Source organism: Amphiprion ocellaris, chromosome 7, assembly GCF_022539595.1.
Source record: "Amphiprion ocellaris isolate individual 3 ecotype Okinawa chromosome 7, ASM2253959v1, whole genome shotgun sequence".
Lineage (NCBI taxonomy): Eukaryota > Metazoa > Chordata > Actinopteri > Pomacentridae > Amphiprion > Amphiprion ocellaris.
The window spans coordinates 32057413-32073571 of record NC_072772.1 but is presented as its reverse complement, the minus strand read 5'-3'; the positions used below and the strand labels follow the sequence as shown (position 1 = coordinate 32073571).

At 39.2% G+C, this 16159-nt stretch overlaps 1 protein-coding gene across 1 annotated transcript in view; it reads right to left on the bottom strand.

The window, feature by feature from the left end:
* Positions 1–16159, bottom strand: part of tyw1 (tRNA-yW synthesizing protein 1 homolog (S. cerevisiae)) — a 62987-nt gene that overhangs the window by 14183 nt on the left and 32645 nt on the right. The window contains exon 14 of the mRNA XM_035957159.2: positions 13006–13116. Coding sequence (XP_035813052.1) covers positions 13006–13116 — 111 coding nt within the window. The remainder of the gene's footprint in view (positions 1–13005; positions 13117–16159) is intronic.

Genomic DNA, 16159 nt, shown 5'->3' with positions numbered 1-16159 from the left:
AAGCTGTTACATAGCTCACAGACCATTGTATTTCAATGTCAAGCTGTCACCACGGACCAAGGCAGTTAAAACCGGATTGACCTTTGTGTTAATAACTTGCTTTCACTGGCTGAGCTCTGGAATTACACACCAAAACATTGTAGAGGTCACAGATAAAACAGAATTAGGATATGGAGGAGTTGCATGGGTTTAATGTGTCAGTGATTGGGTGAGCATCAACACAGAATCAGCTTCTCCAAAACCTGGTGAAGCACTGAGAAACAGGGGAGACATTAGGATTTTGGGAGTGTTTGCTTTTGTAATTAATCAAATGTGAGCTGAGGGTACACAGTGGATTTTTGACTAACTGTACTGTAGAATAGCAGAAAGGGTTTTTACAGAAACATTACGGCAATGGCTCATTTCCAAGATTTTGTTTTTCACTTCAGAGCTGCAAATTTTTCCCTAAAAATATTCAACGCTCCCGAGAACTCTTAAATTCATGAAATGTATGAAACCAAACCAACAACAGGAAAGGAAATCCTTTTTGTTTTTTCATTTTGAAGAACTACCCTTATATAGCTGTCTCTGTGTGTGTGTGTTCATTCGTGTATAATGCTTTCTGCTGTGTGGAATTATACTATACGTTCTTTAGGCTTCGCATGGCCGCCCTGAATAACAGTAATATGATGTACGCTTGTTGACAAGGCAGCACTGCATATGTTTTCTAACTGTGGTGCCAAAGTAATATGCAAGTGCGACACTTTGCTTCGGATTTGTATAGACGGCCCCTGTTTCCTTTGGTGTAAACATAAAGAAATTAAAAATCTGTCAAAGTTGGACGTTTCTTACCAAATTTCAGTCTTCATACACACAACTGTGCAGACACACTACTCTACGCCTATAAATGTTTCACCTCAGCCCAAACACGGATCTAAACCTCATTCTAACCTTAATCCGAAAACCAAATCTTAACTATCCAACAGCCCTTTGTAGGTGTTCGCCAAAATACTCCCAAAAATGTGATGGACCTCACAAAGATAGACACACAATTCACACACACTTTCACCCTCTCCCACACACAATTACACACAGACCACCTGCAATGAAGCCAAGGCAGCAGCTGTGCTAGCATAATTCTCTGATCTGCTGGCCAGGAACAGTGTCTGATCCTCACCCAGGTATCTCATAGAGGAAAAACAAGCGCAGCCACTCGTGTCTGTGGTTAAGGACCTGTCTGTAGGTTTGAGAGGGAAAATGTTTATGAGCATGTTAAAAAGGGGAATTACAGCACACAGACATTTCCCCTTTGTCTCTCTGGTACACTCTCTAAAAACAGCAAACAAAAGATTCTGTACTGTAAAAATAAACATACCTGCTTAAGCCCACTGACCCAGCCAGGCTCTCCTAATCTTAATCCACAAGCACTTCAAATATTGCATCATTTCCCTGTGATAACTAACTAACTAAAAACGCTGTTTAAAACAACAGAATATTTCCAATAGTAACGATTTCCTTTACACTTCTGTGCAAACCAATAAAGCCAATGAAAGACAGAGAATTACCTAAAGATATATGTCACATTTGCTACAAACATTTGAATAACTTAACATAGATATTGTGTCGTATGTCAACTGCACAATGTAAATCTCCACTAGACAGAACTGTGCAAGTTGCTAAGAGCAGACTGAAAAATGAAAGCAGTGTGTAGGAAGTCCCTGAACACATTTATTACATAGTGTTTAATTATTTAAAATGTAATTTCAATTTAATAGGTTCAATGAATTTCCACACATTTTTATTCCACATTTAGTGCTGTTAATTTACAAAAGAAATCATCTGGTTAAAACCCAATGTTTCCCTCTTCAGCTACCAATGCATATCTCTCAAGTATCTGAATGTATGTTTTTATTACTGTTGTCTTTTATGTTTCATATTGTTTAGTAAGAGGCCATGGAAAGCCCCCCAGGGCTTCCTCAATCACTGTTGTGACTTGGCCAAATAATCTCTATGACTCTCTGTTTACTGAAGATTCACTATTTCACAAGAGCCACATATCAACATTGTGCAGATCTGATAGTTGTGGGCAGAGGCTGAAATCCAATGATGGGAAATTACACGCATGAAAGAGAGTGGTTTGTCGAAGGAAACGGAGAGCTCATTCCTCCTTTTAGGATATTTACTAGCTTTCCTCAGTGGCAGACAACACAATAGACAGTCTAACAACTGCTCTCGTTCTGCTATTGGCCGGCCAATTTGAGGAGCGCCAGTCACATCCATTCTAGCCCATCGACTCTGGAGCCATAGGGGCTCTTCGACTCCAGCTGTGTACTGCAGCCATTTCTACAGTAATTTAACCACATATGTCTTGTTGGGCTGCTTGTGAATTCGCTGCACAAAGAAAACCAACACAAACAGAAAGTGAACTGTTGGGTTTGGTTCTGGAGAGAGAGAAAAGGGGGCGGCTGGGGGCACAGCGGGGCAGGAATGCTGGGCAAAATTGATGAGAGACCTTGGAGTTATCAGCCTTGCCTGGAGGCCCGCTGAATAAAGATCAACTATCTAGGACTCAGTATAAATCACAAGCAATGGCCCAGGCAGGAGGAGGGAGCAAGAGGAAGAGATGGGAAAAGATCTTTGAGATATATGGAGGGAACGAATGTACTGTATCAACTGAGGAAGCGATGATTGTATGGGAGAGATGGAACAAAAGAATGAGAGCCCTTCGCCTGTTCAAATAATCTATGTCTTACGCCTTTAATGGAAATCATAAATGTTGATCATCAAGGCCTGGCTCACTGTGTGCAACATACACCTGTGTGAGTTTCACCAAATTTATCTCTGTACATTTATACCCTTCCCTGGCCCTTTCCTCTGCCTCTCTCTTTCAGTAATCCATTTCCTCCCTGGGCAAAGCGAGGGAGCAGTGGCAGGTAAGTGGTATTGATGCGGCATGGAGATGATAAATGACACATCGGACAACAATAGGACAGCGGATGGTAAATTGCACGGATAGAATGTGTTGCACCACAAAGGATGATGAACTAATAATTAATGGGTCAATAACAAAGGTCTTGCTGCTGGCGATGGTGGACACGCACATATCTATGCAGTTCATCATTTGTAGCTTACCTTGATCAAACACATGCCCAACAATATATATACACACATAGATGGGTGACAGATTAAAGGAAAAAAATGGATTAAATGAAGAGTAAAATGTTACAAATGCATAGTGCCTTATAGGTGAGAAGCAGAGTTGAACAATGAATGAATTCCTAATTAAAATCGCAATTTGAAATGATGCAATTAGCAAATCACAAATGAGGATATAATTCATGCAGCGTCTGACGAAGTGTTTAAACTGTTTGGGCTATAGTTTCACAAATTCATGCCTTCCTCCTTGTGTGACAATCACACTTTTGATTCTGTCCCATGTGGTAATGCTCCATCTCATGCTTTATATCTGCTACACAGAGAACATCGAACTGAAGCAAAATTCATATTGCAAAACAAATTGAATGTCTGTCAGAAAAATTGCAATTACAGCATACCACCAGATTGTCCAGCGTACGAAGAAATCATCATGGTTTTTTGACACCGTGCGTGATGAGCACAGGATGGATATAACTAAGAACTTAAAGACACTATGCACGGTAGCGCCTTGTCAATCACAAGGTAGCCAAGCCCTAAAGCAGACCCCGATGTACTATTTTACTCTACATAAGACCATCATTTGCTAAATGAACATCATGCTGTACTAAAGGAGACTTGAACCTAGTGATTGAGACCATAAACTCATTAAAATATGCTTACTGTGCTAACAAATCAAAGGAGAAGTACGATCAATTTCTCATAGACTTCTATACAATCTTGTGTAACCAGTGGAGTCGCCTCCTGCTGGCCATGAGAGAGAATGAATGTTTAAGGCACTTTATATGGAATCTATGGGTCCAACACTAGACCATGACACTAAATGCTAGTTTTCCTTTCATCTGTCATGCATTTGATTATATAGAAACACAACAAAAACTCAACTGTGGAAAAAAAATGGTTCTGATACACTACTGTGAAGATGTCAGGAGAAAATGCAGTATCTTATTTGCCTTCTCAGGTGACAACAGAATGATTACAATGTTTTTAAATGCTTTTAAAATCATACAAATTAAAATCCAATTGTCCCACTTTTACATTAAATACTGCACTGTTTCTAATCTCTTGCTCTGAAGTCACAAAATTCATTTATCTCTAGTGGTTACATACTAAAGACGTATTGCAGATCCAGAGCTAAATACCTCGAATAATCAAAGTTTAAATTCTAAACTAGCTGAGATTTTTATTGTAACTGTGCCTCAGCTATTTGCTTAGTGTATTGTTTAAGGTATTTGTTTTGCTGACAGAGTATATTGTCTATCAATCTAAAAATAAATAAAGGTCAGCAGAAATGTTACTACTACAACTGTTCTGGGGGACTACAGTGCTAACACCTCAGTCCCAGATCAGTCAGTAGCAATGGCTAATTTGAAAGCTGCTGATATGAGAGAGCAACTACTTCTATTATACTGTCACCAATCCATCCTGGGATGCACTAATTACAAGGCTCATGATGTTGCAGTCGATAACTTGCCCAAAACTCTGCAGCCAGAAAGGTTTATCTGTTAAATAAGGGACAATAAATTGTTTATAGGAAGGAAGGAAGAGGGTGACAGAAAGATAAGCAGATAATTAATGTACAAAAGACAAGACAGAGATTAGACAGCGAGGGAGAGTTCACAGTGACAGAGACCCTTTGCCTGTGTCAGAGAGACTGATAAAATACTGAATTGGTAGCATTCAGCCGAGGGGGGATTTTACTGTGATTTTCATTGTTCTGAAGGTCAGGCTTTGGATAAATGAAACAACTTTTACACAGGAATAAAAATGATCAAGACAGAGAAATGAATGATTGGCTTCTGTTGACCCGGATATTGAACAAATGTGGGTCTCTAATATGAAAATGAAACAACTACCAGAGATTGTGTGTATGTGTTTATGAGGGTCAATCTACAACATGCCTGAAAAGAGTAAAATTTCCATTAAAATTCCTCAGGGTTAAAGGTTGTGTTTGTTTGTAACATTCACAGAGAATTGAGTGTGTCTTTTATTGGCTGTACTATTCATCCCTTCCAGGAGAAAATGTCAAGAATTGATTTTTTGCTTTTGTTCTTTCTTTGTATGATAAAAGAACACAGTGCACAGTGTACAAAATGTGAGTGGAGCTTAATTAATTTAACACCACCTCCTGTGTAAAGCCTGTGTGCAGTCACACTGCCATGTTTGATGAGTAACTCTGACTACCTGTCCACTCTAGTGCTCCCTGCTGTCTTGTTAGTGTTGTGCTCTCTGACACAATAAAAGGCCACGGAGTGGTGGATCAATACGCACTCCTATGAGAAATCTTCAAATAAAAATAGCAATCTCAGTGGACAGCTTGGATTGAAAAGTAAGCATTTTTCACCCATTAGCAGCCTATCATGAACTCAATCATGACATACGTGTTTGAAGCAAGTTGTTGATCACCTAAGTACCAATAAAACACAGCATGTAAGTCAAACTTAGCCTAATGTAGAGGAAAGAGAGTGAACAGATAGAGATGGGGATCCTGTAATTGTCACACAGCTGGTTGAATTTTTGCACAGATGGCAAAAAATTACTTTGACATCTACAGTGCATGAAAAAAAATGAGCGCAAGAGCAGATTACAGCACAACAGAAATGAAAGGACAGAGGGAAACTAGCATCCACAAGCTTCTGGCAAGCTTCTACAACTATGTTTGACCACCACTCTTGACAGAATTGGTGCAAATTTGCTGGCTTGCTGGCAGACTTGCTTCTTCAACACCTTCCATGGGTTCTCAATGGGGCTTAAGTCAGGAGAATTTTAATTCTAGCCTGATTTAGTCATGTATTTATCATTTCTGATGTGGGTTTAGGTCATTGCCTTGCTGGAAGACAAGAAGAAATTTTGAATGTGCCAATATTTGCTGGTTAATATGGCCTGCTATGATTATACATAAGGTAAAATATATATAAGCACATTTTATTTTGAAAAGCCAGCTGTTTCACAAACCCTATCAGTACTTCCTCACATCTTTGAGCTTTTACTTCAGGTATGAGTCACTGGTTGCTTGCAGTGAGAAGAGCAGGCAGAGTAAGGATTAGTCCCTCAAACAAACGATCACAGCTCAAGAACTATAAGTTGTACCAAAAAAACTGACCGTGTGAAACACAATCTTGTTTTGAACGAGCTGACATATTTTCATGTCTGTACTATGTACTATACAGTACAGGTTGCTGTGTGTTTCTGATTTTTACCACAAATTTTGGGGCTCACATATAATGGGAGTTTTTGTCGGCACACTGTGCTCTGAGGTGATTTATGAAAAAAACTAAGTCCTATGTTAATGACAGTAACATTGGGTGAAAGAGGACGGAAATGCCTACATTTCTATGTATAAATTTTTAATGTAGAGTAGAAATTGTGCGAAGGAGACAAGGTTAATTGCACTTTCTACTGTAAAGTATACTGGAGCCACATGGTTCCAAAGATGACTGGCTGACATCCCATTCATTTCAATCTGGATTTTTAACGCAGTCTTTTTTTTTTCTTGACAAATTTCGTAACTGGATGTACTTCAGGGGTATTTGCAAGCTCTGTAAACCTGAAGTCTGCACAATCCTCTGTGTATTTCTGAACCTACATCCTACCTGATTTCCATGGTCCACATACTTGCATACAGTGATAACTCAGCAAACCTGGCTGCATCCTGCTGTTCCCAAGCAGAAAAGTAAAAGATTGCAGTTTAAAAAGTGGTTCGGACACCTTGTGCAGCAGAAGTTGCATGTTAAAGTAGACACAAGTGTTCTTTACAACACCAAAGTCATTGTCTTTTATGGTAATGAACTGGCAGACTTAACAAGCCTGAAATTAATGTCTTTAACCAACCTGTGTCACCTCGCCAGTTTTCTAAATGAGTCCAACACCTTTGCAATTTGTTAGCTTTGTCCACTCCTCCCAACCGTAAAATCACAAAAAAAGTAAGCCTACATCTGGTGAGTCTGACTGAATAAAAATAAACTTGTTGGTGCTAATTATTTTAAAAAGTTGTTTTACCTGTCTGCTGGCCAATCACTTATAGCAATGTAATCTAGCTAAAGACTACTTTGGCCAGTCGCACAACTGGGCCCTGAAAAGCTCACTTGCAGCTGCTTTATGTCACCAGTGTCTGTGCCAGAACCCAACAAATTTGTCTGCCCAATCTGAGGCCTAAATCACAACAGACAAAAAAAACATTAACATCTGAAAAGCCATTTCACTGGCTGGGCAACAGAAAAAGGTAACGAGGCAAACGGTGATTCTCTGCTCTCAATAGACACTAGATGATGATGGTAGGAGGAGTTTGAGCTTGTTAGTTTTGATATGGTACCATGCTGCCAAGCAAGCAACACTCTCGAAAAACACAAACCTCTTCATCAGCGGGAAAATGAAAGACACCTTCTCTCATACCCAACAACCACACACACATTCTTGCTGCCTTTTGGACTTTCACACAGTTTTGTCTGGCTTCCTTCACACGTTTCGACCATCCGACCCCTCATTATAGCACTGGCTACCTCATCTCATTATTTTGAGCAAAAACTTTGCATACTGCTGCAGTTTTCTCATATAGCTGACAGTTTAAAAGTCTTGTTGTGGTAAATATCATATAATTGTCAGCTGAATGAATGTGGCTGTCAGTCACTGCACTGTAATGTATCATAGCAGTGCATGTTTTTGGTCTGTGTTTGCCAAACCTTTGTTATGATATCAGCCAAATGAAGAAAGCTTTTTCATTTTTCCTTATAAATCCAGACTGCACAATCCACATGTTTTTATGTTTTACATTGTAGGAAATATTTAGAAATGTGTCACCACCTGAAGCTGCATTATAAATACATCTATACTGGCCACACTTGCAAGATGTAATGGAAGTAAGTACAAAAGTGCAAAGGTGGAAACACAATAATTATTTTTGCAATGAACAAAAATCTAAAGAAAAATCTGCTGCAAAACCTACTTTGCCCTTGTTGCACATCTAAATGTTCAGCAAAGCTTTTTCTACAATCATTTAAAGATGAGTTTTAAATAAATTAGAAATGACCAAACACCTGCTCCAATGCTTTTTAATTTTTTTATTATTGTGAATTGTGAGTTCATGTGAGCATTGCTAGCTTGAGGCGAGAGTGTTTTATCTTTTCTTGTGTGCCTTTCTGTTTACAGTGTCACAGTGTTGGCCAACTGATAACATCCAAATCGTGATGCTGTGTCTAGTGTGAAGAGCTAAATCAATAGGCTGATCCAGGCAACAAACTATTACTGACAGTCACAGGCAGTTTTGTATGCACCTGCACATTTTCAACAAAAATGTGTTGGTTGGTTCATAAATAATTCTGCACCATCAGCAACATGATGCCACATCAGAGGAACAGAACATCAAAAGGTAGAGGACATAAACAAGTGCTGCCGGGTCCTGCTCAACATCTCGTTCTGTCTCTGTTTCCCTCAGAAATGATGACACTTTGCTTCAATGCGGAATGTGCACCGAGAGCAAAACTGACACTTTTTGACTGTTTATGTAAAAGTAATACAAGTTCTGTACCAGCTTCTCCCCAGAAATGCTATGTAGCGCTACAGAACTCCTCGTCAGGCAGGAGGACGGTTAAGGCAAGTCAGAGTCTGGAGCTTTCTTACTATTAAAGACTAAATTATATAGAACGTTAATAAAAATGACTGAATATTACAATTAGGATCTCTTGAAGTAGTTTATTTCAGGTTAGGGTATGCACTGAGAGTGGCATACAGTCTAATAAAATGAGTTCTGTGTAGCCAGACCTGTTGTCATAGTGCTGTGTCATTGCTGGAGAATGCTCTTGCTTGACTTGTTATTATTCTGCTATAGGAAAACAAACAACAACAACAAAAAAACACTCTTGCTTGTTTGAATTTCTTCAAACCAATCAGAATTGTCTTTGGTGGCACAAAGCCCAGGATGCAGTGATGGTGCCTCTGCAAAACAGTGTCAGTGAGGAACGTTTTTGGTGGAACATGATTAGAAAATTAAACAATTCCCTTAACCCAAGGGACAAATACGCAAGATCTTCTCTGTTAGACAGTAAATTCACTACAAGAATCAAGCAAGCCTACAACCTAAGCCCTTGCCATTTTCAGCAGCAAAAGGGGTTTTGAAAATGGCAACATGGAGATGGCAGAAGGGAAGGCTAATGCCATGTGATAAAGGCTGCCAATGGCATGGCATACTCCCTGTGTACATGCAAAGTAAATAAAAATATGCTTATCTAGGCTCTCTGGTGGATAAACTAACTAATGGCAACACTGTTATTTACCTCAAACATATCCAGAGTTTCTGAGCAGTTTGTTTTTTGTTACTGAGTGTATTGGCCAACGAGCTCAACTGCTAGTATAAGCTCAAACTAGAAAATAGATAACAAATACACATTTACAGATTTTGCACAAGTAAACAGTTTGTATGAAAATATCAGGCCTCTACAGTCACTACATCTGAACCCATGCCAACTGGTTAAATAGTGCTCTCCACCACAGTCATTAAAACACTAAATAAAAAATGCCTCTTGTTCCATCTTGATGTTGTTTGTTCATTCGAATTGTCACTGATCTGTATCTAAGGTCTGAAACCAGTGCTGGCTGATAGCATCAGCTGCATCTCTGCATTACTTACTGCCCTCTCTTACCCATTGTTACCGCGCCCTTGAGTAAGGCACTTAACCCCCAAACGCTCTGGTCCGCTGTTGGCTGACAGATAAGATTGTGCTTGTACTGGGCAGTTCCCAGGTGTGATTCAGTGTAAATGTGTGCAGGTTGCTGCTGAAAAAGACCATTCTGCTCGGGAAACCTAGTCCGGATAAATGAAGGTTAAAGAAGGTAATAGCTGCAATAGCTGGGAGCAGTGGGATCCCAGTGGAGACTGTCCAGGGGTGGAACTGTTGTGAAGTAGCACAGAAATGAAATGTGCTGTGGATTATGAATGAGGGGATGTGGGGAGGTATTCCCATGTGTGGCTCTGTGATAGGAGGAGGGACTTCATGAATACTAACTTTGTCTGTGGGAAACCTCTCACCTGTTCTTTTGTATTTAGACCAAGACACTGACGATAAGGGGTGCATGTAATGGAACGCACAAGTGAAGCATGAGGTGTGTCTTAATATGTGTTTTAATGTGTAAAAGGATAAGAGGTGAAAAAGAAACAGATCACCGGGTTCAGATCAATTAGTTCACACCCCTACAGTGAAATTTAAAAAAGAATACAACTTTGGTGGACTTCAAAGGTCAGGGCTTTCTCTCAATTCTACATCTGAGGAAGAGACAAGTAATTGTGCTGGCTCGATTTTAATTTGGCACAATTAAAATGGAGAATAAACTCCAACAGACAGCAAATCCCTGATGGTACTGTTTTTACTCTTTTAGGTACGTTATCAAAACAACGATTGAAAGTTACAAGTCTAGGTCCCTATGAGTATTTTCATTTACGCTCAAAGACAACATCAATTTAAAAAGGGAGATGTTTACTATACAAATAATAAAGAACAGCACCCTAAACCAGATTAAAAATCTCTAGATCAACAGACATAGTAGCTATACAGAAAGCTTGCCATAATTTCAAAGCCGTGTTGGACCTACCACGTACAAATTCATAACTTTAATACAACCTGATTAGAGCACTGACAAGGAATGGATGGAAACAATAAAATTATAATGCAGCAGCCACATGAGACAAAACAGCAAACTTTTCCCACCATTTCCAGATATGAAGCCACTACGTTATACAGGTCCCAAAATCTGATTTTTGTGTTTTTGGAGAATTTACTTCATATAACACAAACTATTAAACAAGCTGAAAAATACACGTGTGACGAAAATGAAACTTAATACAACATGAGATCAGAGCGTAAGGAATTTCAATATTGATTATGTGTCTTAAAATTTACCTACCGAATAAAAAGTCAGGAAAAATCTTGGTGCTAATATAGATAAATGCAATGTAGAACGGTTACACAAGGATTACACAGTGTCTGCCAGACACTCTCACTGTAATTTGCACTAACTCAAGAAGTTTTTATGGTTGTAGCTTACTGAGAGGAAGTTTTTTGTTATAAAGGGTCAACTATAGATGTGTTCTATTTTTCACTTGAGTCCCCTTTGACTTCCTATTTTCATGTGACATGTTGGACATGCTGCTTGCTTGCAGAACTGTCCACTCCTGCCCTTAAACCTTTTCACATTGTAGAGAGTAAACAAATTATAAACCTCTAGTTCAGGTACAGCCCAGACACTGTGCTCTGAAAATCAGGCAGCGAGGTAGCAGCTGAAACAATCTACTGTGAGATAAATTAAAGGTGCAATAGACCAAAATAATTGCAAAAAACTATTCCAATGACTGGAGAAGGAGGTTTAAAACTCAAGTTTAAGAGGATTCTATCGGATTTCATGCTCTTAACTTGGTGAAAAGATCCTAATCCAGCCCATCCTTCTGCTTATGCCACTACTACTGCTACTACTGAGATCATACCTTGATGTGATGCATTGAATAATGAACACAGGCACACTTGTTACTATGACAACCATAGCTCAGACTGCCACCAGGTGCCCCCTCCTACACTATTAATACCGTGTCTGCCAAATGACCATGATAAGGACCACTACTCCAGTGAATTATCCCAATTATACAGTGACATATAGGACTGTGCAAGTGTTTTAGTCACTTTAGATGTTTTTGTTAGCATTCATGCAAAGCCAAATGGGCGGCATCTGATTGGCCTAAAATTCATTTAGTCAAAGTCATAAAGAAAGAGAACTTCACCGACAAGAACAAAGAGACCTCTGGTTACCAAGTCCCGATATCAGCACTATCAAGCCAGTAAGTTCTAGTGAAAACCTGTGTGCACGCAAATCTAAAACAGGAAAAATGTAGTTACTCCAAAAAACTGATTTGATTTTGATTATTTCTGTTAAGTGATTTGGAATAATAATATTTCATACATGGACACAAACTCTAGTTATATAAATACCTCAGGGTGTACAGCAGGGTTGGTTACACTTTAGAACAACTGCAGACATCACAGACATGTCATTCTGAGCAGTGTTTTTCTTTCGACACGGTGGTCTACATGACTGTTCTTAGTGAGGAGTAAACACAAGACGAGTATACAGTTCAAACACAGCTAGCTCAATGGCAAACTCGCAAACACAACAACAAAGGCAGAAATTTTGTCACATGCACGGGCCACATCATTCGCTTACTGACACAGTCAATAATTCATAAAGTAAACAAGACAAACACAAAGCCACTCGCACACCAAGGACCATGAAGTTCTTCAATAATAAAAACTTCAGGTGATTTAAGGTCTTTTTGGCTCTTGGTAATTGGAATCATGGTAATTGTTTTGACTTTGTGGCTTTTAAATTTTAAATTAAACATAGAATACAAATTATATATCATCTGAAGAACGTGCAGCTGTGATGTTTGTTGATTTGGTTCCTGCTGAATGTATTCAACAGAAATGTTTGAAATGAAAATGAGATTTAAGTTTGTGTTTCCTTAAAGTTGGGAAAGCAGCAGGACTGTATCTTTTAAAGATTATTCCCCTTACACAACATCATACTTAAAGTATTGGGGACCATGTATGTACAGTATACTGTATATACATGGTTGCAGGAGATACAAGGTGCTTTGACTTTACTGTCAAAGGAATTACTTCTGTACAATCCAGCTTAGTGGCCAGTGCTGCTGTTTTATTTGGTTTAAGAAAATTCATTATGAGGAAGTGTGAAAGGCTAATGTTTATTTGAGACAAACATCAAAGCTTAGGACAGAAAAATAATGAGAAAAGCAAAGACACAAGATGTTAACTGAGAAAGGAGGACAGAGAAAACACAAGCAGATAACATATATCAAATGTTGCTGAATCCTACCTTGACCTCAATGAAGTCTGGCTGGCCCAAAGCAATGAGCTCTGAGTAGGCCTGCATCTCCTCCACGTTCCAGGCCTTCACCAGTGTCAGTCTGTATACTGTCCTCTGTCTCTGAAAAGAAAAATAGGTGTTAAGAATCAAAAAGTGACATCTTCTAAATTATATCGCTGTAACGGCAATGCATTGCATATTTAATGCATAACACAAGTACTTTTTCAATATTCCCCTCCTAAACAACCCCATTTCATATGCATTAATCCAGTAGTTCAAATATTATCAGTGTGAAATTAGAAAACCTGATGCAAGTTGTTTAACAGCTTGGTATTGCTCAGCACATTTTGAGGCAACACTCTGATATAGATTTTATGAGAAAGCCTTCATCTTTATGATGCATTTGACAGTTATTTGGCCACTGCTATCAATCATAGTTACACGGGTGTCCTTAACACTTGTCCAGCCAACCTTTTTGACTGGGACATGTGTTGTACATGCTATTTATTCAAATCAGGGGAAGACAAGCAGACATCCTCTGGCATACATGAGTATAAAATGCTTAGCAATTTCATATTCAAACCCTATTTTCTTCTCTTTTGCTCTTGACTTTTTAGCACTGTTAATGACAGTTTGTTGTCACTAACATCTGCTCTCAACAGGCAACACAGCAGCTCACAGATGTCCTGCCACTTACCTACCTTCTGTCTGAATTATAACACAGAGGTTAGTGGATAGCTTGCATGCATTTAGGATCTTCCAAAATATATTCAATTCAAAATTGTTCACAAAGTAATGATACTTTGAAGCACCATTTTTCAACTGCACAAAAGTAAAAGCGCAGCAAAAGACTTGCTTCAGTAGAATTCATATGAGCAGATGAGATAGAACTTTAATAAAGCAACAACTTCAAAGTGCACCACACCACTAATTTCATCTTTCTGCAGCAAATTCTTAAATATTACGACTTTCTTCATTCTAAAGTTGAAGCGAGACTTCACACAGGTCTGCACAAATGCAAACATTATAGAACTCAAGATTATATTTTCTCCAAGTTCATCCAATAGGTTTTGAATTCAGCAGGTTTTGAATGCAGATTTTTGTAATGTTTGTGCAATGTGCAGCCTTTTTGTTATCAGACTAATAAACCCAAACAGATTAGGTCATCTTATCAAAACGGTATCAGATGGGATTACATATTGGCCACAAAAACACACAAACAGTAGATATAATAATATATACAGCTCAAGAATCTGCACCTCACGGTCTGTTTACTTTCCATGGAGAAAGAAAGGTGTACTAAGAAGGCCATGCTCGTAGCTCAGCGGTAAGGATTCAGGCTATTGTAACAATACGGCAGGTGAAAGTGGACTATTGACAACGTGATGGAGAGGAACAGAAGCAAGGAAAGACAAACGAAGAGAAGAAAGAAATGGGATGTTAAGGACGATTGACATGACAAATGGTTAATGGAAAGAAACAAGTAAATGGTAATGGAAAAAGAGAATTCACTCTTTCCCTCATTTCCTGCCTCTCTCCCTCTTGGACTGGAAGGTTATCTGTAACATTAGGTCCTTTCAGCCCAGTAGGGAAGGGGATAATTGGCCAGTGGAAGCAGGGAGGAGAGGTATTTCAAGCTGCCTCTATTCCAAATCTGACACTGAGGCGCAACTCTATCAATCCCCAGTGCACTGGCAGGGAGGCCAGGTGGAGGAGAGGAGGAGAGTTGTCAGACAGAGAACAGAGAGGGATAAGCACTCGGGAAGGATGGAGATAGAGCCAACCATGAAATGAAGACTTAGGAATATGCAGCTGAGCGAGGGGATGGTGATGACAACAGGAACAGGTTATTTTTGGAAGGTGCACACAAGCCAGCCATACTATCCCAGTGAGGTGTGCACATGCAAACGCACAAATGCAGAAATAGCTATCATAGTCGACAAAATCATTTAAATCTAGCTTGTGTGCACAAAATTTGCATGTGGTGAAAATACAAAAGTTTTGCTCCAAAAACTTTACTGACTCAAGAGTTTGCTATATAAATGCAATATTCAAAGCATTTATAAAATATGCACAACACACATCTTTGTTTAATTTTATCTGTGCTTGAATATACCAAGTTCCAGATGATGGCTTACATCCTGCAACAAGGAGCTACTGTCCTAACAAAAAGGTCAAAGCCTGACGCCATTCAAAAACTTTACTTTAAAATACAAACGCAAAATATGTTCATGCCAGAAATTGATTCCAGAGAAACATTCAAGAGTGTCCTATGGTGAAAGTCTCTGCAAGTAATTGTTGCTGACATTTTCACAATAAAAAGTTTGGTGTCATCCCCAGTATGTCTAACAAGCGGCATGCACATGATACTGCTGAGCCAGGAAACCCTGATATCATTAGACATTTTTGACAACTTCAAAAGTAATTCTCTAGATTGATGGCCCCTCAGAGTGTCAGACTGTGAAGCAGTATTCAAAAATAATCAAAACAGATTCCCGGGAGTAAGCAACAAAAGTGCCAGCAGGCAAAAGTGTCACTCTCTGGTCCAATGGGAATTTGCTGTCACCCACTTGTCCTAAGGTGGATAACCCTTTTAGTCACTTAGAGAGTGTGAAACCAGTGATGGTGACATTCATAATTACCAGCATCCATGCAAACAGTTGCTGTGCTGTTCTGTTTCACAATGCTGAGAGAAACTGAAAATGTTAACTTCACAGTGGTTGGCATTATTACAAGGCCACTGATTCATTTATTTTAAGAAGTTCCTGTTATTTTACCCACCCAAGCAGTTACCTCATGTTGATATTTTTGTGTTGGCGTGTGGTGACAATGGTGATCCTGATGCCAATTAGAGTGCAATGATCCATCACTAGCGATTTGCCTCAAACCAGGCAGTCACCAGCAGTTCAAGCTGAGTGTGTAATGAATTTATCATTGCTTGCTAAAGAATTAAACAATGGGAAACAGGCTCATCACATATAGGGCTAATGGAGGCTTCCTCTGAGAGACTTCAAAACCCACATCTTTCTCAAGGTCGTTTGGTGGTTCACCAAAGCACTTCTTTTCCCTGGCATTTTACAAAACACATTAACAGAGACAACCGATTTACTAAAGCAGCCTGGTCTCTCATAGCAGTGTTAATGGACTTTCCCTTTTCTCACAA